This window comes from Hyperoodon ampullatus (assembly GCF_949752795.1).
Source record: "Hyperoodon ampullatus genome assembly, chromosome: 1".
NCBI lineage: Eukaryota > Metazoa > Chordata > Mammalia > Artiodactyla > Ziphiidae > Hyperoodon > Hyperoodon ampullatus.
This window is the reverse complement of record NC_136914.1, coordinates 120857964-120882683: the sequence shown is the minus strand read 5'-3', so window position 1 is coordinate 120882683 and position 24720 is coordinate 120857964. Positions and strand designations below refer to the sequence as shown.

The following is a 24720-nucleotide window of genomic DNA, read 5'->3' as shown; positions in this document are numbered from 1 at the left end:
GAAACGAAACTGAGCTATTTGTAATGAGGTGGATAGACCTAGAATCTGTCATACAGAGTGAAGTAAGTCAGAAAGAGAAAGACAAATACCGTATGCTAACACATATATATGGAATTTAAAAAAAAAAAATGTCATGAAGAACCTAGGGGTAAAACGGGAATAAAGACACAGACCTATTTGAGAATGGACTTGAGGATATGGGGAAGGGGAAGGGGAAGCTGTGACAAAGGGAAAGAGAGGCATGGACATATATACACTACCAAACGTAAGGTAGATAGATAGTGGGAAGCAGCCGCAGAGCACAGGGAGATCAGCTCGGTGCTTTGTGACCGCCTGGAGGGGTGGGATGGGGAGGGTGGGAGGGAGGGAGATGCATGAGGGAGGGGATGTGGGAACAGATGTATATGTATGACTGATTCACTTTGTTATAAAGCAGAAACTAATAAAAAAAAAAAAAAAAACCAGAAGAAATAATACAGTCAGCATTACTTAATTTCAGTGCTTATAATTTCTGAAGCTCACCAGAAAAATAAAGTGTTATGCAAATTTAAAAAAAAAAAAAAAAAAAAAAGAAAGGTGAAATCAGAATCTTAACCCTGGAAGGAACAGATGAGGAAGTTCGGGGCCCAGAGGAGCTTGAGGGACCAGTGAGGTCTCACAGTTAGATAAAGCAGAGTGAAGACTGAAGCTTCCTGATTCCCAGTCCAGCACTCTCTTCAGTGCCTCAGACTGAGAAACTTCTCTGCTGTGGTGTTTTCCTCGCACCCAGGTGTGCTCAATAGGAAGTTGGAAGTGGCAGAGCTTATGTTGGGAGCGAAGAGTTTATTTTTTAATTACATTTTTTTATTATGGAAAATTTCAGATGTATAGAAGTGGAAAGGGTATAATCAATCCCACTGTACCCGTTGTTCAACTTTAATAGTTAGTAATGTTGTTTCATCTGGTTCCTCCCTCTCCATCAATTCTATTGAAGCAAATCGGATAAAGTGTTTTGGTGAACTTGAAAAAAAAAAAAATAATAATAATAATAATTAAGGGAGCCCATCCCAGGCACTCTTTATTTCTATCTTTGAGTTTCAAATAATCGGATGCCTGTCTCCCCTTATTAGACTGCATGCCCTGCAAAAGACAGGGCCCAGCTGGTCTTGATCACTGATGGCTCTTCCACTCCTGGCAAGTGCCTGGTTCACGGTGAGAGGGAGAGTGGGGAGGGAGGAAGATGCCTACCTGGCCCATGAAGCCCTGGCTTCCTGAGAATCCGCAGTCCCTGGATGTGTCCTGGAGGTGCGCCTGTATCTTTTGCAGGGGTAGCTTCAGGAAACAGCCTTATGAAGCCTCCTGTTCCATCTGCTGCAGGACCATTTATTTTTCAATACACCTCTCATGTGAATGAAGCCCACATGAGAAATCCCTCTGAAGGTAAATTCTAGGAATCACTTTGCTTCCTCCAAATTCTTGATACGGTTTCTGTTCTCGGAAGGTGGAGAACTTTGTACCGTGATTACTGTGGTTCCCTTCCCACTCTGGCTCACGTTCTGTCTTCTTTCTGTCTCACCTTTGATTCAAGTTTGCAGTTTACTCCTTCCTGATTATTTTTCAAATCCCTCTTACTTTATTGCATTTATTTTCTTGTAAGCGAGACCAAATGCTTTGCTGAATAAGGTAAAAATTTTTAAAAAATCAAAATGAAAGGCAATCTTGGGTAAATCACTTGACTTTAGCCTCAGTTTACTGAGCTGTAAAATGGGAATCCTGGCACCCACCTAGGAAGGATACTGTTAGGATTCAGTGAGATCTATGAGAAGTGCAGAGGACAGTGTCTGGCACGTGGCAGCTGTTAATCAGTACTAGTAACTTTTTACTTTAAATCAGGTTGGGATTCTGCAAGAAGGCTCAGTAGTACTCAGTACAGATTAAGGTCCTAAATTACCAGGAATAAATTCTCATACACTCAGACTGTTGACATATCAGAACCCCAAAGTCTACATTCACCTGACAACACTGTTCCTTGTGTGGACTCTTTTAAACATTTATTAAAAAAGCAAAATGTACGTTCATCTCAAATAGAACAGTTAAAAATGGTAAAGCAATACAAACAACTTGTTACTAGCAGCATCCAGTTGTTAGAAGGAAGGTCCTGCCCCGCTCCTCACTCTGCTTGGGCAAGCTCAGCCTTTTCTGAGCCCGCTGCTACCTACACCGCCCTCCAAAATAGTGCAGGTGAAACCAAAGTTTATAAAATTAACAATTTACGGTTAAATAAGCTTAAATAAGGGTGTTAAATACAAGACACTTCATCAAAGCTTCTGTACAAAGATAAAACAAATTTGGCATTGTACAAGTGATTCTGCTGGCTCATGGCACACGGGGAGCTCTCGTAAGTAAGCAGGTTGACTCTTTTTTTTTTTTCAACAGAGCATTAACTATACAAAAGTGAACTAAGAGTTGAAGTAACTACTCAGTGAGCCATTTACAAGGCATATGTATCTTTTCTTTTTCTTTTTTTAATCAGAACACTGTTAATATTCAGGCACCGTTTGCTCCTGCAAATAAATAAGTCTCTAAAGGAACTGCATTTGAACTCGTGTTAGACACATCAGTGCTTTTTCTGTCCCCCTCCCGACACGGCTTTTCCAACTATTTCCCCTGCCTCTTTCTTATTGCTATGATAATGTGGCTGTAGAAATAAAAACTACTGTACATCCAAAAAAATAGAGCACCTTTAACATTAAAGTATATGTCTGATTATTTGTTCTCATGTTTATTTTACAATTCTAAAGCCCAAGCTATGGTCAATTGTTTTAATATCTCTACCAAGTCACCTGATATATAGGACATAAGACCCAACCCTCGTCCCTCAGGAGGGAAGCCCACGCAGAGCTCCGTTTCAGCAGAGCCTCAGAGGGCCACACTGACACCAGAGTTTACATTCATCTCGACACCAGCATTACATTCATCTTCACGAGCATTGCTCTCCGCGGTCACACGGCGGCTCCCTGTGCTGCTGGGGGCGTGGTGCTAGACAGAGTGGGACAGCAAGCACAGCTACGGTGGGCTGGAAGCACAGCGAGAAACCACGTGTTGGCGACTGTGAAGGGACCGCGGGCTTCCCCGGGGCCCCTGGCTGGGCGGCGCTCAGGTTACGGCTTTTTGTCGATGGTGTTGAAGAACCACTCCGTGAACTTGCGCAGCTGGGCCGCGGCCGTCTGCGACTCTTCCTGAAGACGCAGGTTGTCCTGCCTCAGATGTTGCACCTCGGCCTGCAGCACAGCCTTGTCCTGCTTCTCCTGTGGGAAGGGGGTGGAAACAGATGGTCATGCATCTGCCGGACATGCTCTCTCCTCCCAGCTGCAGCCCGAACGCTTCTACCCTTTTTTTTTTTTTTTACTGATTTACTTATTTATTTCTTGAGGGGAGAGGGAATCTGATTGCCCGCTCTGGTTTCTGCCAAAAACAGGGGGGTGGGGACAAGTAACTCGGAATATTCTTTCCTTTCATCCCACTTTGCTCCCAAAAGGAAGCGAGACAGCTGTTATACGGGAAGGTGATTAACCACAGTCTATACTATCGTCTATCTGAAAAAGGGGGCCTGGGAAAAGGTATAGCCTTGGACAGGAAGGCAGAGCTTCCCGGGTGCACCTCCTTACTGGACAAGTCGGAATCAGCATAGCTGCAGATCTTGGGCTTGTTTATCATGAGCTCATCTCATCTTAAAGCTTTCCTGGGACAGTGTATTTCCCTAATGACCTTCAAAGTGTGCCACTAAAAACTATGTACAAATTATCAAGATTTTTCAGGGACTTCCCTGGTGGCGCAGTGATTAAGAATCCACCTGCCAACGCAGGGGACATGGGTTCGAGCCCTGGTCTGGGAAGATCCCACATGCTGCGGAGCAACTAAGCCCGTGTGCCACAACTATTGAGCCTGCGCTCTAGAGCCCACGAGCCACAACTACTGAGCCCGCACGCCACAACTACTGAAGCCTGCACACCTAGAGCCCGTGCTCCGCAACGAAGAGTGGCCCCCGCTCGCCGCAATTAGAAAAAGCCCGCACTCAGCAATGAAGACCCAACACAGCCGAAAATAAATAAACAAAGAGTATTAAGAAAAAAAAAAGATTTTTCATAAGAATCAGACCTGGAGTTTCCAATAGACAGTAATGGAAAACGTACAACACAAGTTTGAGCTCCCAGACGCTGAAAGGGATGTCTTGCCCCAGAGAGAGAGGGGGGTCATTGTCACAGTGGCGGTGGGAGATGACCTGATTGCTAACTCCGCAGATGCACCTGCAGGCCCGTGCCCACGGCCGTGCGGGTGAGCTGGGGGCTAGGACTCTTCAGGAGACTGGCCCCCTCGGCGTGTCTGGCCCTGCCCTTGAGCTTTGCTCCTATTTCCTATCCCTTCTCACCTCTCGACCAAAGACACCGGTTCCAAGTGGAGGCTGGTGCTAGAACTCATTGCTGACTCAGCCCACTTCCCTCAGTCACTACAAGAGGTTCAAGCTCCTGGCCGCCCCAGGCCCCAGGGCTCTCATTCCCAACATGGCTCAGACATCCCCAGGGCCCTGTTGCGGCTCAGCTGCCCACCTCTCCTGACCCCTTGACCCTTTAACTCCACCCATGGAATGCGTCCTCTGTCACCGAAACCTGCTAAACTCTCAAGCTTTTCCCTGGATATTCCCTTTATCTTCAGATATAAATGAGTCCTGCCTCTCTCCTTGGGACGAGGTCTTGTTCTGAAGAGCACAGGGCCTGGAGGCTGCCAGGCCAACACCTCGCCTCAGCTGCCCGGTGCAGGTAACTGCTCTCCCCTAAGATCCCAGCTCCCGTGAGAAGCCTGACATGGGTTATAAGACCTGCCACTCCTGCTCTTTGCCATGGTCGACTATATCTCCACTCCCTCCCATCATGGAAGATTCTAGAACGTGGTTCACCTTTCTTCTTTCTTCCTCCATCCCTCATGTTTATTGATGATCTTAAGACACCGTATATGTTCCACCTGATTCAGTCTCTTTGTGACCTCGAAGACTGCCCTCCTCACCCCCCATCCTGTGGCCATTTCCTGTACCTTGAAGCTATTACTGATAACCACACATCTTCCTAAATGCTTCAAGCTCCCACTGCCTGACCACCACCTCTTGTCTTTCTAAAATAATTTCTCCAGTATCCACCCCTCCAAAAATGATCTCATCTACCAATCTTACCTTATTGTCAGTGTCCACTGACACGCCCTGTGGTGACATTATTCCTCCTCACCCAGCTTAGACTCTGAGTCCCTCAGTTTAATCACTTCCTATATACACTGAATGGTCCTTGTCTATCGCTCCTGGTCTTAATTTCTTGTCTGAAATCTAATATTGGTTAAGTCCAACTCTCTAACTTTTCTACAACTACATCTGGAGACAGGGTGACCAGCTGGCCCAGCTGGTCTGGGACATTCTTAGTTCCAGCTTTGAAAGTTCTGTGTCCTGGGAAACCCTCCATGCCAGGCAAGCTGGGACAGCTGGTCAACCACACTGGAGGAAAATACCTAACTTATGCTGCAGTCTTACCAAATACATCTGGTCCAATTATCCTCCACTCTACACCTTACCCTCCATCCTTAAATCTCTCACCTTCCTTCCCATCACTCACTCTCAGCTCTGGAATAAAGAAACAACCAGAGGGGAACTTTGTCAACCTGTCTCTGTTTGGACTACAGCCATACCTTGCTTTGCAGATACCAGTGTTTTACAAATTGAAGGTTTGTGGCAACCCTGCATCGAGTAAGTCCATCGGCGCCATTTTGCCAACTGCATTGCTCACTTCATGTTTCTGTGTCACGTTTGGTAATTCTCCCAATATCCCAGACTTTTTCATTATTATTACATTTGTTATGGTGATCTGTGATCTCCAGCATGCTGTGATTGTTTTGGCATTTTTTAGCATAAAAAGTATTTTTTAATTAAGGTATGTACATTGTTTTTATAGACATAATGTTATTGCACACGTAACAGACTACAGTATACCATAAACATAATTTTTATATGCACTGAGAAACCAAAATACTCATGTGATCCAATTTACTGTGATATTCACTTTATTGCAGGGGTCTGGAACCAAACCTGCAATATCTCCGAGGTAGGCCTGTACTCGTGTATGAATGCATGCGTGCACGCATGCACACGGACATGCACACACAGACACGCACACACACTCTGCTCTGGTAACTGTGTGTGGATGGTCCCTACTCCCATCCAGGCCAGCTCCCTCCTTGTTAGGCTCAGGACATTATTTCTCTCCCAAATGGATCATCTCCATCAGCGTTCATGCCAGCTGTCACTTCTCCCTTCTTCCACCAACAAAACCCTCCCCATGGCCCCTCCCTGCCTCACCATCACCCTCCAGCTTCAGCACTCCATTCCATTTCCCTGGATAGCAAAGCGGCTACTGATAGCATGGTGCTGATGATCCAACAAAAGCTCAGCAAATGTCTGTGGAATGAATGACTTTACATCTTTTGAGGACCAAGCTCGCACAGGTTGGTGGGTAGAGCAGACGCTGACTCAGTAGGAGGAAGCAGCTTGGGGAGACCAGGCTTCGTGATAGCAACTAACTCTTCTTAGGTCAGCTCATAAATGTTGGTGCAACTGATAACTCACTGAACTGAAAAACGCTTGGCTGCTGCATTTCTGCCTCATTCTGAAGACTGGCCATCCAGGGCTCATCCTCATTCAGTCACATCTACAGGACCTTGTGTCCCCTACAATGAAATACAGTAGCTGTGGGCAAGAAGATGGAATCAGACCTCAGGAGTCTCCGTTTCCATTTACTGTTGGGTTTTGATTAGGGCAGTTATCTTTCGTGAGTGTCTTTTTTTTTTATTCCTAATAGTTAAAAAAGGTTGATTGTGTAAGAGAAAGAGTTCTGAGCATGGGCTTGCAATCGATTGCTTTACCTTCCGAAGGTCGGTCTGCAGCTGCCGAAGAATCAGCTCCAGCTGGTTGACTTTCCCGGTCAGTGTGGATGGAGATCGCCCTCTAGCAAGGAAGGAAAGACTTAGAAAGACTCAAGCGCGCTGAAGTCAAGACACCGCAGTCAAGAGTTTTCGTTGGTAAAGTTTTCATGTGAAACATTCTCTTGTGGGCTTCCCTGGTGGCGCAGTGGTTGAGAGTCTGCCTGCCGATGCAGGGGACATGGGTTCATGCCCCGGTCCGGGAAGATCCCACATGCCGCAGAGCGGCTGGGCCCGTGAGCCATGGCCGCTGAGCCTGTGCGTCCGGAGCCTGTGCTCCGCAACGGAAGAGGCCACAACAGTGAGAGGCCCGCGTACCGCAAAAAAAAAAAAAAAAAAAAAAAAAAAAATTCTATTGTGTGCTTAGAGCCCAGCAAAGAAATAAATAAGATTATGTCAGATGTCAAAAGTGAACACATTGCTGCTTTGGTGGAAAAATCCCTCCTGGGTCGCTTTTGATTTAAAAGGGGATTCAGAATCTCTACAGGCATACACGTTGGTAAGAAAGCAAAAGATAGGTGATCTAAATGCAGTTACCAGCTGAGATTAGGTAGACCAGAACGAAGTCCTGAGAACCAAATATAGACTCAGTTTCCCCAAATCTGCCTTTCTCTGTTAAGGAAGTATCAAGAGGCTCATCACCAAAATGAACATGCAAGTTGTTGATAACTCGAGTTGACAGAAAAGTTGGAATTAGGCGTGGGTGACACTGAGAAAGAACATACACTCTGTGGATGATGAGCACGCCGAGAACATAGGAACAGACGGCTCACTCTCGGCACCCCTCAGTGGGAGCTGTGGGGCTGGCTGGAGGACCAGGGTTGGTGGGCGGGAAGGTGCCCTCGGCAGACGGAGGACGGTCGGCGAGGTCTCCCCGTCTGATGCCACTGCAGTGATCAGGCGGCAGATGCTGACCAGGCATCACACCCTCCCACCCGGGCCAAGAGCCTCACCACCAAGGGCACGGACTACACGTCTTGGCAGGACCCTCCCGCGGAGCACAGCTCCATCCACCCGGCAGCGCAGAAGCCGATTCAGGCCCGCTCGGTCCCTTCTCTGGGTCTTGAAGGACTGGGGAAGGCAGGTGAAAATGGTTTCCTGGCTGGCCGGGGCTGAGCTGAATCCCTGTTAACAACTGCGGCCTGGGACACGGGAGGGAGGCGGTCCACAGGAGTCACATACCCAGTGGCGTCCATGAAATCTTTGCCACTGCCAGGATCGACACATAAAGGCAGCTCCTGGGCCCCTTCCAGGTCCTGCTCGGGGTGCATATCTGTCAGGGTACAGAAGGACGCCACTCTCTGGTCTGGGGATGGGAGACACACACAGAAAGAAGCATTAGTAATAGCCGCAAGGCACCATTTCTTCGTGGAAATGAATAGTTGCTCAATAAAATCTTCCCCTCCCCCCAGTCAGTTACTGCCCTGTGTGAAACAAAACAAAGAAGAACAAACTCAGGCAAGCTGCTGACAATCGGAAAGCATTCACAGACTGGCCGTCCTTCCGGGCTGCATGGCACACTCACATCACAGCCGGGGGAACAAGGTGCAGACACTGGATTTGCTAGAGCCAATCTTTCTTCTGTCCACATCCCAAGCAATGCCCAAGCTGCTGGCTGGGCGTGAAAGAACGGCGTTGGGGGATGACATGACTGATTCACAGAACCAAGGAGAGGGACCTCTCCTCAAGCTCTCCCCAAACCCGGAGAGCTTCCTTGAGACACAATGGCCCGGACACGTCACCCTGTGTGTCCCCGACCCTCCGTGCTTCCATAACCATGCAGACGTGCAGACAATGAAACAGAAAGAAAAGGTTACGGAGGATGGAGACCCCACGAATGGCCCCAGACAATCACCTAGATAGGACGTGTGGTGACAGAGTAGCTCAAGGTCTTCATCTGAGTCAAGACCTGAAATAAGATTTAGAATTTTCTTTTGAACAGTGATATCTCTCCTCGCTTGAGAGCCTCTGGGGGCCCACATCAGGCTCAGGTGATGGGGTCCTATGAAATACAGCTGTGTGTGTGTGTGAGGGGCACGTGTGTACACGTGTGTGCCAGTGTACACATCTGCATGTGTGTAAGTGTGTGTACATGTCTGCCTGTGTGCATGTGTTGTGCTAAGCCAGAAACTGCCCCGAGAGACAGTATAATGCATCGCCAAAGAGTGTGGAGAGATTGTACGTTTCACGTGTCATGGTCCTGGCCAGACACACGGCTGTCGTGACACAACAATGGTAAGTGGCATGCCACACACGTGCCAATCCAGCTGCAGGAAGGCGTGACCATTTTGGGTTTGCTTCAATGACCAGCTCCCTGAAGGTAAAGACAGTGGTGGTGAGAGAAATTAGCTGCATATTCTCACTAAAACCCTTAGAGGAAGATCTGTAGTGTTTACAGCAGTGAGAGCAATGATCAGCTCGACTACCCCTCCATAGCACGGGGCCATTTCTGTTCCTGGCACCAGTGACTTCACATCCAATGTGTCAAGAGCTAGGCAGGAAAGGGTATGTGATATTCTTCGGAATGGGAACCCGACTGGCCCAGCTCTAGGGGCTGAACTCTGACACAAGAACGCTGGCCCAGAAATGCTGAATGGCATGCAGAGAAATCCTGCTTTTAAGCAAAAGGTACAGGGGAGAACCAGGGACACATCTAATCATCCACCCTCCCGCCCTCTGGCACCCGAGCACATCCACACTTGGGAACTGAGGGATATGGCAGGTGCGTTAGTGCTGCAGCGGCTTTTTCACGTGATTTGATTAATGGCTGAGAAATCGCACCGGGGTCCGTGTCAGGGGTGCTCTGTTCTTAATTTATCCCCCTCTGTCTCCTGCTGGCTGCTGGACGCCTCTCCTAATGAAGCTACCTGCTCGTCTGGATTCTGGAGGGTCACGCACATCCTGTTCATCAGAGAGGATGGCAGAGGGGCCGGGGGCCCTGGAAGGAACCGGGCCTCAGGGATGGGGGCACCCACAGAGTCCGGGCCCTTCCAGAGCTGTGCTGAGTACTCTGCCTGATCGATCGTACGTACAGCAGGCTCCCCAACCATGTGTCCCTTTCCTCCGTCGTGACACCTCAACACCCGTGACAGGTACGCAGGTGTCCTCAACCGACATTCCTGTAAAGCTTTAAGGGGCCCTTCCCCACGCTTCGCACCTTCTACAGGATGAGAGACCTTCTGTAACTATACATTCCTGAGAGACAACCAAGCTCCCAGCTTGGTACAGACTAGTAGGGGTTTTGCATCTGATGAAATAATTTGTAATTTAATTAAGATGAACAGCATACCTTGGGCACTGCCTGCTTTTACACCTGATGGGAAGTGACCGGCAGAGGTGGGCTGGAAGGGCGGGGCACACAGGCGGGGGGTGAGCGGCCCTGGGGAGAGGTAGGGGGTCTGGTCTACCGGAGTGTCCAGGATACCCTCTGTTCTGTGATGGCCCCAAAGCAGGGAACGCTTCCCAGTTAAAAAAAAATCAACAGCAGAGGCATTTTTTATTCCACAGTGAATTTAACTACGGACCAAAAGGAGTGAAAGAAAAGAACTTATTCTTCTCACTTTTTAAAAGACTCTCATTGACTCATCCACATTTTATGCAACCCGGTAATAATTTGGTTAGTTTGTATCTTTCTTAATATACTTGGTTCTGACGGTCAAGTCTAAATATCTCAATGAAAACATCTTAGTTTGCTTCATCTATTTTTACCTTAATTGATAAAGTACCCACATATTTGAAGAAACAGAACTTGCTACTGGCAGCCATTCAAACATTCTTTGGGGAGAAACAAGGTCCTACCAGTCAGGAGGCAAGAAGCCAGAAATAGTTTTGCCAACAATGTAATTTCACAAAGAGGATTTCACTTTGAATCTGAAAAGCCTGGGAGGTTGAAATGCAACCAGAATGCTACTTGATTAAGTACAGACACTAAACTCCTTTGTAAAATAGCTAATCTTAGTGACAAGTTTCCAGTGGGAGCTTTATTCCTCCACAGCTTATTTCTGTAATGATAAATATTCAGTAACCAAAGTAATTACTGACATTGAACCAAAAGGCACAGAGAAAACTATAAGAAAAGGGAGGCTCGGAGTATGAACTTCATGTAAATGGTGAGCACAGCAAAGATCCAATCACCCACACTGTTTGGTTTTTTCCTTTCTGTTCTTTCCTGTGCAAGCAAATCTGGCTAAGAGGGGACATGAGGGCATGGATTACACATGAAACAATCCTTCCCTTGAAATAGCCTTCAAAAAACCTGATTTCAATGTCAGTTTCTTTTTTAAATTTTATTTTATTTATTAGTATAGTTGATTTACAATGTTGTGTACCAAAGTGATTCAGTTTTATTTATATATATATATATATATATATATATATATTCTTTTCCATTATGGTTGATTACAGGATGTTGAATATAGTTCCCTGTGCTACACAGCAGGACCTTGTTGTTTATTGTCGGTTTCTTATTTTAGTGCATTTAGCACTAAACAAGAGGATGAACAGTCAGCAGACTATTTCCTATCAATCTAGAGCTGACATGGCACAACAGTGGCCTGGAAATAATCCCTTTGACTCCAGGCAAGCTGCGTGGAGCACTGTCAGAGACCCATAAGTCCAGGCCTGAATCGGGAGGGACGGGTGCTCTGATCAACGAGCCATGTCTGCCGAGGGTGTGGAACAGGAGAATGTATGCCAGATGTATGCCATACAAGACACGCAGGTGTGAGGCTAAATTAAACTAAACCCATTTCCACAAATGAGGCTGTTCTAATATGTCTTTGCTACAACTACAAATTACAGAAAAGCTGGGGCTCTCTAGCTACAGGTAGAAAATCACAGGTTCTGTTTCTGACAACTGTGCTTATCCAACTGTAGCTTATTTAAGTGACCGCCAAGAAAAAAAAAAATTTAAACATAAAGTACCTTGGTTTAGCCTTTTGCAGCCTACTGATGAACGACGCAAGGTAATGGTCTAGAATCTGAGTAATGAACAAAGAAAAGCTCTGGATTTATTCTTTAAGATACAACTATTGTTGTTTGGTCTGAAACAATTTTCTTACTTTTGAGAGAATTTAAGTCAATTTACTATAGTAAATTAACTGTGCATTTTTCATCTAAGTAGCTGTCATTTTTCTTTTCTGTTTTTTTAAACCTTAGGAGTCTTACTGTATGTCCCATTTTATTTATGCTTATATCCACGCAGTGATTAAATAACAGTAACTAACAACTTCATCAAACTTAAGCTGAAGCTTTAGAACCGAAAAAGTTCTCATCATAAACATGTATGCTTATTGCGCTCTGTTTAAGAAACCAAGGGCACAGGGAACCTAATAAAAGTGTAAACTTCCATTTTTTCAGAAAATACACTTATGTGGAATATTTCATTCCCATGGCAGTGCCTGACAAATGAGTTAATTCTGCACGTGTCACGAGCACACATATCCACTTGCAGCAGTTACCACCAGCGGGAAAGAGCTGAAATCCCGAGGGGAGGAAAGGCCTGTGGGGACGCATGCGGGACACTGACACGCAGAGAGTCTCCAATCACCAGTTTATAATGTTGCCTTTGACACCTGTTTCCACTTAAGACAACATCATGCACTCAACAAATGCCTGAGAACACACCAACAGGCAACCTCTGATATTTTGATAAGAGAACTACTTTAAATCCTAGAACTTTTAAAGACACTCCACTCTTCCCTTCCCTGGCTTCACTGTCCGACCCACAGCTAGCTTTGCTAGTTGGGTTTGTTCACTTGACCATATTGGGGGGATGGGACCTCTCTCTGTTATTCAGTCCCTCTATACTTCACATTATTTTATGTCATAAGGGAAGTGACAAATGATGGTCTCAGTGTTTAACACTGATGACAGGTGTTGGGTAGGAGTTCTGATGGGCCGAAGGTCACATCTCACCCTTCCCCCCTAAACGTAACAACTGCCCACGTGACAACAAGCCAGAACTGGGACTCCGCCAGTTTTCAAGCCTGTCACAGGAGAGGGGAGTGAGGGGCATGGACTGTGGTGAGAAACACACTTGGCACTTGACTCACCGTCTCTCTCCCAAGCTTATGAAGGAGTTCTCACGTTTTAGACACTGGTTTGTGCAGTAGAGCTGCAATACCCATCTATTCACTTATTACTTAATGTTTAACAATGCTGCATAGCATTTCTCTGTTGGAAGCTTTTCTATTCTTTTAAATAACTGCCAGCAAGCAAATTCTCAGGAATGAGATTGCTGGTCAAAGGGTGGGTACATTTTCTGGCTCTAGTTATGTACTGTCATACTGCTTGAACGCAAAGATGGATCATTTTATAATCTTTATAATGATCCCAGCTGTGAGCATTCTTCATAGCTTTCCAGAGCTGCTGCCTCGTTTTTCATACTCAAGAGATGTGAGCTGGTACCTCATTACTGTTTACATTTACACGTGTGGGTGAACACTTTTCAAGTCCTTATCTATGGTGTGATCCTTCTTTTGGACTGTGTGACACACGACTTGACCGTTTGCTTATCGGGCATTTGGCATTTTTGGGGGGTCATGTTCCTCCATTCACTGGAGATACCCTGGTTTTATCCATCACATTTATTACAAATCTTTCCCATGTTCCCCTACTTCCCCTTTAATTTTAATTGTGTTCATCCAGGTTCATTAAAGATCTAAATATTTAAATACTTTTATCTGGTCATATGACATTTTGTATGTTCTCTCATTACTCCATAATTATGGCACTGGCATGCTTCCAAAACATTAATCTTTCTGTCTTTACTTTTTCTAGAATTGACTTTTCTAATTCCTAAATCCAAATGGAGTACATAAATTCCACTCTCATTTAACTCTTAAATATATGCAGATTTCAGCCTAGGCTCTTTTTTTTCCCTTCAAAAGGACTCATTTCTATCTTTTGAATCGTTATTATGCTGCTTTATGGCTATTGATTTATAATAAACTTTTTTGTTGACCATTGTTCATCTGTTTTCCACATGGATGCAAATATCCTTTAGATATTTGAACTGAAATGGTATGAAGTCTGTGAATTAACTCAGGAAGGGCTCTCCTCTTTCCCATGTGCTTTCTATCCATTCCTATCCTTTCAAATATTACGACTTTTCAGGTATCAAAGTGTCCAGTGCTTTTCTCTCATTATAATTCTAATGATGGCTAACTCCCAATGAATTTATAATTTGATCTTGCTGATGTACCTAAGGTGTTCTTTATGACTGCTAAGGGGAAGGCTGTCTGCAAAGATGGCTGTGTGCTCATGCCACCCCTCATACCAGAAGGAAGAGCCTACTTCCATCCCGGGATTTGGGCTGGCCTTGGGACTTTCTCTGCCCAATAGAACGTGGTGAATATAATGTTCTGGGTCTTGAAACACCGTGTATCTTCTGCTTATGGTCTCCTGATTCCTTAAGCCACATGTGAAGAAGTATAATTACCCACTGGAGACAAGGGTCCAGCTAGACCCCAGCTATTCCAGGTACAGACACATGAGTGGAGTCCCTTAAGGCTCCAGACCCAGTTGAGCTCCAGCTGAATATACCCAAATGTGTGACCTCAGCTGAAACCATAGGAAGCAGAGGAATCACTCAGCTGAGCCTAGCCAACCCATGGACTCATCAGACATAACAAACCACTGCTGTCTTCAGCCATAAATTTTGGGGTGGTTTGTTATACAGAAATAGATAACTGAACAAACGAACAATGCTTTGAAATGAGGCTTATAAAAATATGAAATATATTTTAAAATGTCTTACCTACTCTATTTTGTAATCTCTAATAATTTCTTTTTGATTTTTAAAATATTTCCTAGATATAGAATCATATCTATAAATAGTTCTTTACTTCTAAAATTTATTCCCTTTTTCTTTTCATTGCTTGTTTAAATGTCAAGGATTCCAATATGAAATCAGAGGACACGGTCTCAAAGGATACCCTTTGTTTAGTTTCTGTACTTAAGAGATCTACTTAAAACATTTTTTTCCATTAAGTAGTATGTAACTATTTGGTATAGTATTATGTAACTAAACTCAATATCTTGTAATAATCTATAAGGGAAAGGAATCTGAAAAAGAATCTATCTATCTATCTATCTCTATACACACACAACTGAATCACTTTGCTGTATACCTAAAACTAACACAACATTGTAAATCAATTATCAATTATACTTCAATTTAAAAAAAAAGTATCATGCAACTATTTGGAATAAAGTAGATATTCTTTGTTAAGCTTTGAAGGTATCTCTCAAATCTTAATTTTTATTAGAAATAGGTCTTAATTCTATTATATATATATATACCCTTTTAGGGAAATCGATATGACAACCTTTAATGACTTCATCTACTATAACTTATTCTAATTAAGTGATATCACTTATAAGTGGTATCTCAATCAAATAGGCAGATACATTCCATTTTTTTAAAGCCTGTTTTCAAATGTGCTAACTACACATGTCAAAGTATGGGCACAGCCTTCTTCCAGAGGGGCCTGAGCTCAATAAGGCATCTTGAACTGCCTTTATTAGTTTGTAATGATTTAACAGGCACATGGGGATTTTCTGGACTATCTTTTCTTCATGATGTTGAGTCTAGCTCAGAAATGGCTTTGAGAATTGGTACAAAAAGATCATGTCACAGGCAGGGCAACTGGGTCATCTAGGTGAAGACCTTTCTCTTTAAAGTGCTAAGGGGATGCCTAAGTTCAAAGAGCAGCACTATTCACAATAGCCAAGATGGAAGCAACCTAAATGTCCACCGACAGATGAATGGATAAAGAAGATGAGGTAGATATATACAATGGAATATTACTCAGCCATAAAAAAGAATGAAATAATGCCATTTGCAGCAACATGGATGCAACTAGAGATTACCATACTAAGTGAAGTAAGACAGAGAAGGACAAATAGTGTATCATATCACTTATATGTTGAATCTAAAATAGGACACAAATGAACATATCTATGGAACAGAAACAGACATAGAGAACAGACTTGTAGTTGCCAAAGGGGAGGGGGGTAGGGGGGATGGATTGGGAGTTTGGGGTTAGCAGATGCAAACTATGATATAGAGGATGGATAAACAACAAGGTCCTAATGAACAGCACAGAGAACTATATTCAATATTCTGTGATAAACCATAATGGAGAAGAATATGGAAGAATGTGTATATACGTATAACTGAATCACTTTGCTGTACAGCAGAAATTAACACAACATTCTAAATCAACTAGACTTCAATAAAATAAATTTTTTTAAAAAGTGCTAAGGGGATGGATCACGCCTGGTCACCATCATACCAACTTGCATCACAGCGGAGCTGACACCGATACAAAAGAATCTGATTAGCCAAAGGTCTGGAGTTGCAAATTCTTGAATTTTCCTGAGCTGACTAATGTCTCAAGGTGGCATGCTACCCTACGGAGTAGCACCTAAAACAACTGAAATTTTTAAACACGACCTCAACTCTTTCCATATTTTCTATAAAATGCTGATTGGAAAGTTCAGAAAGGTCAGGTAACCCAAGTCCTCTCCCCCTGCAAATAAAATCCCACATTCTTTCGGTTGAACTTAGGTATCCCTGCCCCTGAGGCACTGGCTAGCTGGGATGTCTGTGTTTTTTCCTCCTTTGTCTGATGATGCCAACTCCCAGCTAGCCTCTAACTCCAGCTCAGAAATACCCTGAAGGACGGAACTGCAGAACTGGAGGGCAGGGCTGGGAGAAGCCTTCCAGGTTCTCTGGAAAGGAATTCATTTCATAGACAAGCAGGCTGAAGCGCAACACAAGCATGTACCTTAGAGGACTGGTGTCCAACATTCAGCGTCAGCACAAGGCGTGTAGCTAAGTGACTTTTCCAAAGGCCAGCAGCCCAGCCATAGGGCTGCGAACACAACCATAGCCCCCCTGGATGGACAACTCAGTCACTGCTGTCTGCACCATTTTGCTTTCTTGCCCTCCCACCTGCAGCCCAGCTCCCTGAAAAACTCCACTTCATGGCAGCGATTTTATTTGGAAGGGGTGGAAGGGAGTCAAGCAAAGACACAAATGAGGGTGGAGACAAAGTGCTAGGTGTTGTTTTAAATCAGAAAAATGAACACAAAATGCAGAAGGACCTCAGAGGTTACAAATGATGCTGTGAGCTGAGATAGCTCAAGGGTGCACAGGGCCCTGTGTGTTTTGGACCTACTGGCTCCTTTGTACAAGATCTCCTCATTCGGTTATCTTGCTCTGCGCTTGATCAATAAAGATAAGATAAATTGAAGAAGCAGGCTTCCCTTGAGAAACTCATCATCTAATAGGGAGAGACAGAGAGGTGAATAATGCAGAATTCAGTGTGGTAAGCACTACACTAACATTTATGCAGTGGGGGAACGGAGAAGACAGAATGGAAGTTCTTACACTCTCCTCGGGCAGTGAGACAACAGTGTGCATGGAACAGGCCAGAGAAAATGCTGCTCCGTCTTGCCTGGGCTGCTCTGGACAGAGGTGAGACTGTGTTCGTGCCCTCTGGGGCTCGGTCACGCCGGGCCAGCGTTCGGAGGGCTGTTATAATGCACTCTAACCATCTTCTGGTTGAGAGAAATGAAGGCTGCGTTACCAAGCAGACGGGGGCATTCTCGAGTTTCCACACGGGACTAGTACTGTAAAGCAGCAAACCCAGAACAGTTGTACTCTGTCTAATAAGGGAGCAGAAACAGCCCATGCCTTTTGCAGGAGTTTCTTCCCAACAGTTTCCCCACCCCCCATCTACCAGAGCTAAACGTCCCTGTACTGAATTAACGTGTCCCTGAATTAGCTGGAGAGGAGCTTTCGACTCACCCCTCCCCCAGACTCTCCCCCAAATGGTGCTTAGGACCAGAGGCACTGATCCCAACTGATGAGGGAAGCTGCCTAGCAGGGCAGCTCGTTAGACAGGCGGTCAGGGCAGCTGACCTCCACACCCTGCAGCAGCCTGACTGCAAAGTGCACCTGCCCCTCCTGGGAAAGGAATTTGAATCCCTTTCCTGAAGCCTGCACATCACAGGTGACGGAAACCGATGACCAGAGCAGGTGAGTCAAAGGAGAGGGAAAGAAAAGGGCCACTCAGGTGGCCATGGCCATCCCTGGGGGTCGGCAGTGAAGACGCAGACACAGAGGGGAGTCTCAGACAGGTCACCCAGGTGCAGAGGCTGTGGTCATGGAGAGAATGTAGCAGCAAATGGCAGAAAGTCTGGATCCGGGTCGCCGGGGTCCCTGGACCCATGCGTAAGGTGCAGAGGGTGCCTGGGAGGCAAGCATCTCCCTTGTCTGTGGCCCCCTTTATCTGGAGGCTGGAGAAAAGGTGCAGCTTCCCCTCCTAAATTCACAGAAACATTCTCCAGAGATGGTGGAGGGCAGTGTGACAGCCAGAGGGCCCCAGAGATCAGCCAGCCCAGCACCATCCTGACCACATGGTTAGAGGAGGAAGCCGGGGCCCATGCAGGGTGACCCGCTGGGTCAAGGAGGCCACACCAGAGTCTGCAGGGACCCCAAGCCACCAGGCGCCCAGGCCTGTGCTTGTCCGGGCGGCTTGGACCTCTGAAGGGCCTTCTCCTCCTGTCTCACCTCATCACGCTGGGAGGAGAGACAGAGTCTGTGTCCTAGATCCCCACCTCTACATTCCAGGTAAGAAAGCACAGGTGTCAGAGGACAAGTGACGCCCGCCAGGTCACAGCTGGCGCCTGACCTGGAAGCAGGTTTGAGGCCCTTTGCCCAGTGCTATTTCCCAGTGTGCCTGGTTCTCCCTAAGGAAAGGCCCTCAGTCTCAGCCCAAGCCATCCCCTGGTTTTCCTCTTGGAAGATGCTCAGAGCAACCAGATGTTAACCCGCACGATCCCTGTGTTGCTGCCCCGGCCCCAGAGGCTGCGAGTCTTTACCTTCAAACGCCCGGGCAGCATCCACGAGGTGGGACCAATCTAACCCTGTGTCCGTGTCCGGGAGGGGCATCAGGCCGGGATCTGCGCACTTGGACTTATCTGATAAGGACCCATCGGAGAACCAGAACTCATCTAGACAGAAACAAAACCAGAGTGTCAGTCAGATCACACAGCATGGGTACCGGCCGGGCCCTCAGAGGGGCCCAGGGAGCTTTTTGTAAACGATCTCCTGTCCCAGTAAAGAAACAGACATCCCACCGCAGTCACCCAAGAGACACAGCGCTCGAGAGGAGGGGCTTTGTGAAAGAGCCGCGACCTCCAGGCTCACTGAGAGGTCACCAGCAGGCAGGGGCCGGGTGCAAGATCAGGACTGAGCCTTCACACGAATCAGAAAAGCAGAGGTGAACTTCTCCCGGGTGGGCTTCTCCCGAGGACACCACCCCAGTCTGACCACCCTCAGGATCTCTTCCTGTTTCCCTTGGGGTGACTTCCCCCTGTGGGAAGAGTGTTGAAGCCTCTACTGTAAAAACGGTTGGGTGCAATCTCTTTTGTACATTTCGCTATGTACAAAAATGGTGGTTGGATTACTCTTTTGACTTAATGAGGCAGCTTGATCACTGGCTAAACCAAAACCCTCTCCCTAACTGGCACCGAATGTTTGCTAGTCTTGCTTTCTCTGTGCAAACAGACCTTTTATGCTTCTTCTCTTTAAACTCTCATCACAGGACTTGAAGCGTTTACGTCACTAGCCATACTGGTTGTTAGGAACTCATTATGCATCTGTGGACAAATTTCCCAAAGGCTGGACCTTCTCTAAGGTGCCTCTCCTGGCCCTGCCCAGAATGTGGTAAGCAGCTGCTCGCGGACACATCTGACTAATTAGACCAATCAAAATAATAACCACCTGGCCGTCTGAGCCCGCAATTAAGGAAGGGACTTAATTAACCAAGTGCACCTGTAATTTTAGTGCCCACATCCTTTTGGGAAACTGTGAAATGCTCGCACCTGGACCAGGACAGAGGGTGCCTGTGATCTGGCCTTGAAGGACCCTAATGCTCTGTTTCCCAGCACCTTCCACATGCAGCTCTTAGCCTACCTCTAACAGCTGCTGCAGCGAATGATGAAGCCACTGTTTTTAACGTTAACCCGCTTAAATGTGGAACCGTCACCCCCTCCATCTTGAAGGGAAACCAGTAACGGGTATTTTATCAACACCGTTCCCGCCACCCTCCCTCTTCAAGTGCTCCAGCGTGTTCCATGTGTGATGCTCTCTGTCCTTGTCTGCTTCTCTCCTGATGGACCCCTCTAAACCCAGGGAGGCACCGAAGGGCAGAGGCTGGGCTGACCCCGCCCAGGTCCCATCTTAACCCAGAATTTAAGGTTCAACTCCCCCCCACCAGAGAGGAAGGTCAGGAAGCCCAGGGACCCTCAATCACTTCCCCCGTCTCTCAAACACATCAGCTGCTTTGCTTAAAGCAGGTTTTCTGCACCAAGTGAAAAGAAACTATTTGACTAGGTGGGAATTACTTTTGCCACTGATTTCCCTGTGGCTGAGTTGGTCAGGAATAGGGGTGTGCGTGTCGCAGCTCTGGGAAGGGTGCCCCGGGCCGGCTGGAAGCCGGTGTGCATGGGGCACGCCCCTCACCCCCTGCTTCTCCTTCCCTCACTGGAGAGGAAAACATCAGGGAGTGAAAAATTATTCAGCTGAATGAACATGTTTACCGAAAGCACAGTCTCTTGGTCACGTATTGCTAAGAAATGTCAACCTGAGGATCTTCTTTGCCTTTATAAAGAAATAATCCTTCACCTGAGCTTCTGGCATCGTAGAGCCTAAAATCAAACCCGGTACACATTCTGTGTGCTGTCTGCTTTCTCCCCAGCACCAGCAGACAACGCCCTGACTGGCTCTAACAGGAGTCAAGGCAGACAGCAAAACAATAGAGGGCAAGAGGGGAAGAGGCAGTGAGAGAGGAGGGCTGGCCTACAGTCCCTTGTCCCCTCTTCCTGTCCCTCCTGCGTTCGTGAGCTCAAAGAGCATCTTCCCCAAACACCCAATGGGGGACTGACAAAGGAGCCCTGACCATCTGGGGTTAAGAATTGGAGCTCTTGGGCTTCCCTGGTGGCGCAGTGGTTGAGAGTCCACCTGCCGATGCAGGGGACGCGGGTTCGTGCCCCGGTCCGGGAAGATCCCACATGCCGCGGAGCGGCTGGGCCCGTGAGCCATGGCCGCTGAGCCTGCGCGTCCGGAGCCTGTGCTCCACAACGGGAGAGGCCACAACAGTGAGAGGCCCACGTACCGCAAAAAAAAAAAAGAGAGATCGGAGCTCTCACTCTGTGTGGCACCAACCTGAAGTTTGGTGGCCGGGAAGCTCCTGCCCAGAGTGAGTGTGTGTGGAGTGAGTGGGCCTAGCGACCCACAGAGTAGGGGTGTGTCACAGTCAGAGGCAAACCCAGGGCATCCTTCTAACCTCCTCCAACTTCTATGGAGAGCCAGGAAGCAAAAGGAGGGATATTTCTTCTTTATTGTAAACAGTCACTCCTCTCCCCCAGTTGTCAATGGGACTTTCGTGTTTATTTGACACTACAGAACTGGCAAAGATGCTTAGTAAATTGGAGAAGATTCCCTCCCTCAAGAGTTTATTTGGAGTACTATCCACTCAACCATCTATGGTGTGTTTGTTAAATGCCTACTGTATGCCTAAAGATGGGGTGGAGCAGTGGGTAAGACAGACAAGGCCCACCCTCTCACAGAGCTTACGCGGCAAGTGACACAGAGAGAGAGAAGAAACAAATGAACAAGATCATACAAGCAGTGGCATGTTGGAGGGAGGCCTGTCTGAGGAGGTGACAGTCACCAAGACACAGCCCAGTAGCAGCTGCCTGGGGAAGAGCCGTTCTGGGAGCAGAGCTCTGAGAAAGCACAGATTGAAATCCAAATGCATTGTCGTTCAGTAAGCAGGACGACACCAGTGTCAAGGAGTGTCACCTTAAATGAAGCAGGAGCCGCCTAAGTTCCTCTCTGTATTCTTTTTTGTTGTTGTTGTTGGCTGCACCGTGCAGCTTGCGGGATCTTAGTTCCCTGACCAGGGATGGAACCTGGGCCCTCGGCAGTGAGAGAGCAGAGTCCTAACCACTAGACCATCAGGGAATTCCCCTAAGTTCCTCTCTGAATTCTCAGGATGAAAAGCACCGTACACACTGCTATATTTAAAATAAATAATCAACAAGGACCTACTGTAAAAAATAAATTAAAAAAAAAAAAAGCACCTAAGGGCTTCCCTGGTGGCGCAGTGGTTGAGAATCTGCCTGCCAATGCGGGGGACACGGGTTCGAGCCCTGGTCTGGGAGGATCATCCCACATGCCGCGGAGCAACTCGGCCCGTGAGCAACAACTGCTGGGCCTGCGCGTCTGGAGCCTGTGCTCCGCAACAAGAGAGGCCACGACAGTGAGAGGCCCGCGCCAAAAAAAAAAAAAAGCACCTAAAATTTTTGCAATGCTTGGAAAATCATATAATCTGAAAAAAAATTCGCTTTTTTTTTTTGGGTCCAAGACTCCAAACCACCAAAAATTCTTTATAATACTTATAACTGACATTAGGCATCACCCAGGTGGCGTTTACTCTGCACCTGCTGCATTCTGGGTCCCACCAGGTACTGTGTCAGTACCTAGGGATGGGATAACCATAGGCGCAGGTTCTGCCCTTGAGGGGCCGCCAGGAGCAGATGAGTCCTGCTGGTGCTGCTCTGGGGTCTGGGAAAGTACGTACAGGAACCAGCCCCTGCGCTGCACGTGACTACAGCAGCTGTAACTGGGTTGTTCCCTGAGCTTTCCAGATGGGGAAGAAAAGGCGCGACTTAGGTACCAAAGCCTGTTATTTCAAGGCCAGTTCTCTAAAGACAATGCTGCTCCAGAGCCCACGCTGCTCCTCTGGCCAATCCAGGAAAGAAAGCGACTCGTGGCTTCTGAAGGGCAGCTGATGTCCAGGCACTGCTGCCGGGGCCTCTGCTCTCTGGCCTGGACATCGATCTTGGGGCTTCCTGTTTGTTTATCCCGACCCTGAAATCGCGGGGACCAGCTTTATTGAGTCTGACTTTCTCGCTGTTATTATAAATGCAGAGGAGCCCTCCTGTTAGCATTTCCTGGTGGTCAGATAGCTGTGGTTTCACAATTACTCTCCAGAAACCAATGGATGTTTATTACAGTGGAGACTGAGAACATCTGAAAAAAACAGAAAGAAGCGCCACATAGAGTCGGAGAATACTCTTCCTCTGATGGCCACGGATGCTGTCTGCGATGCCAGCGGAAGCAAGGGCATCTCTTCTGCTGGCCACACACCCTTAAGTCTGCACCTGGGGTCTGTGGCATCTTGAGTGGGTACTAAATTATAAGGAAAACACTAATTTCTTTTATTTCTGCTAAAACTCGCTTTGAAACTTCAAGGAGCATCCTTTGTGAGGGGCCTAGGTCACAACTATAGGATTTGGGAACATATAGAACCTAATACCTTGTTTGTTTTTTTTAATTAATTAATTTTATTTTGTTATTTATTTTTGGCTGCGTTGGGTCTTCGTTGCTGTGCCCGGGCTTTCTCTAGTTGCGGCGAGCGGGGGCTACTCTTCGTTGCGGTGCTCGGGCTTCTCATTGTGGTGGTTTCTCTTGTTGCGGAGCACGGGCTCTAGGAGCGTGGGCTTTAGTAGTTGTGGCACGCGGGCTCAGTAGTTGTGGCTCGCGGGCTTAGCTGTTCCATGGCTTGTGGGATCTTCCCGGATCACGGCTCGAACCCGTGTCCCCTGCACTGGCAGGCGGATTCTTAACCACTGCGCCACCAGGGAAGTCCTAATACCCTGTTTTTATTTTTCAAAATTTAAGAACTCTTGTTCTAAAATTCTACCCACATAGGAAGATTTCTACCATTCCTTGGAGAGTTTCATAAAACTCCATTTTGTAAAAAATCAGTAATTCTCTTTAAACATGCTTTAAACCTGCCAATGCTTGGGACTGCACTGAACAAAGCCAGGTAGCCACATGGTCAAGGAGACAAGGATACTATGAGCGGTTTTCAATATCATTGGTTTTCGGGCCTGTGAACTGTGTGTCAAAATGGCCACTCCCTATTCTTTTTTTCTACCTGGGCCCCAAAAGAAATTTTACTCTGAAATCCACCAATGATGGAAACAAAGGCCCTAAATGCAATGCAGAAAGATCTCTGAATTTTTTCAATTGTTCGAGCTGGTCATATTTTTATACCTCCAAGTTGAAGACATAATGATACAGCACATTCAGGGATTCCCAAACCGCCTCCAGGAAATATATATGAATCATGACATGAGTCACATCCAAAATGTGTTTGTTAAGTGTCATCTGTCTTCCAAGGTTGGATTAAGATCCTGGTCTCAGGAGAAGACAGATTCTGAGATGGGCCCAAGTTTGAGACTTGGAAAAGCTAAAACTGTCTGAACGAGAAGCCTGTGACTGATAATTACATGGAGAAAAGGTACGGCGATGAGGTCTCCTGAGGCTCACTGTGAAAAGATGGACTTGCCAACCCTCCCCTGTGCTGTCCTTGCTCCAGATCAGGAACAAGATCCAAATGAGTCTCTATGAGTGGAAGGTCAGATGCTTCCTGGGAAACTTTAGGAGAATACACGTGCCTTCTGCATATTCTTGCTCAACCTCTGTAGCTAATGAACCATCCAGTGCTACACGCTCTGGCAGAACTAACCTAACTTCCACTGCAAGTTTTCTCGTGAAGCTAAGTCTCTGAGAAACTAAGAGAAACACATGGGCGACCCCAAATAGTCCTCATTCCTCACTCACAGGCATCTGCTGGC

General features: G+C 46.7%; 1 protein-coding gene across 1 annotated transcript in view; it reads right to left on the bottom strand.

Moving 5' to 3' along the window:
* Positions 1 to 2014: 2014 nt before the first annotated feature.
* SIPA1L2 (signal induced proliferation associated 1 like 2) overlaps positions 2015 to 24720 on the bottom strand; it is a gene marked incomplete at its 5' end in the record, with an annotated part of 67667 nt that continues 44961 nt past the window's right edge. The window contains 5 exons of the mRNA XM_079711220.1: positions 2015 to 3287; positions 6937 to 7018; positions 8176 to 8299; positions 8849 to 8902; positions 18889 to 19020. Of these exons, the coding sequence (XP_079567346.1) occupies positions 3141 to 3287; positions 6937 to 7018; positions 8176 to 8299; positions 8849 to 8902; positions 18889 to 19020 (539 nt within the window). The 3' untranslated portion in view covers positions 2015 to 3140. The remainder of the gene's footprint in view (positions 3288 to 6936; positions 7019 to 8175; positions 8300 to 8848; positions 8903 to 18888; positions 19021 to 24720) is intronic.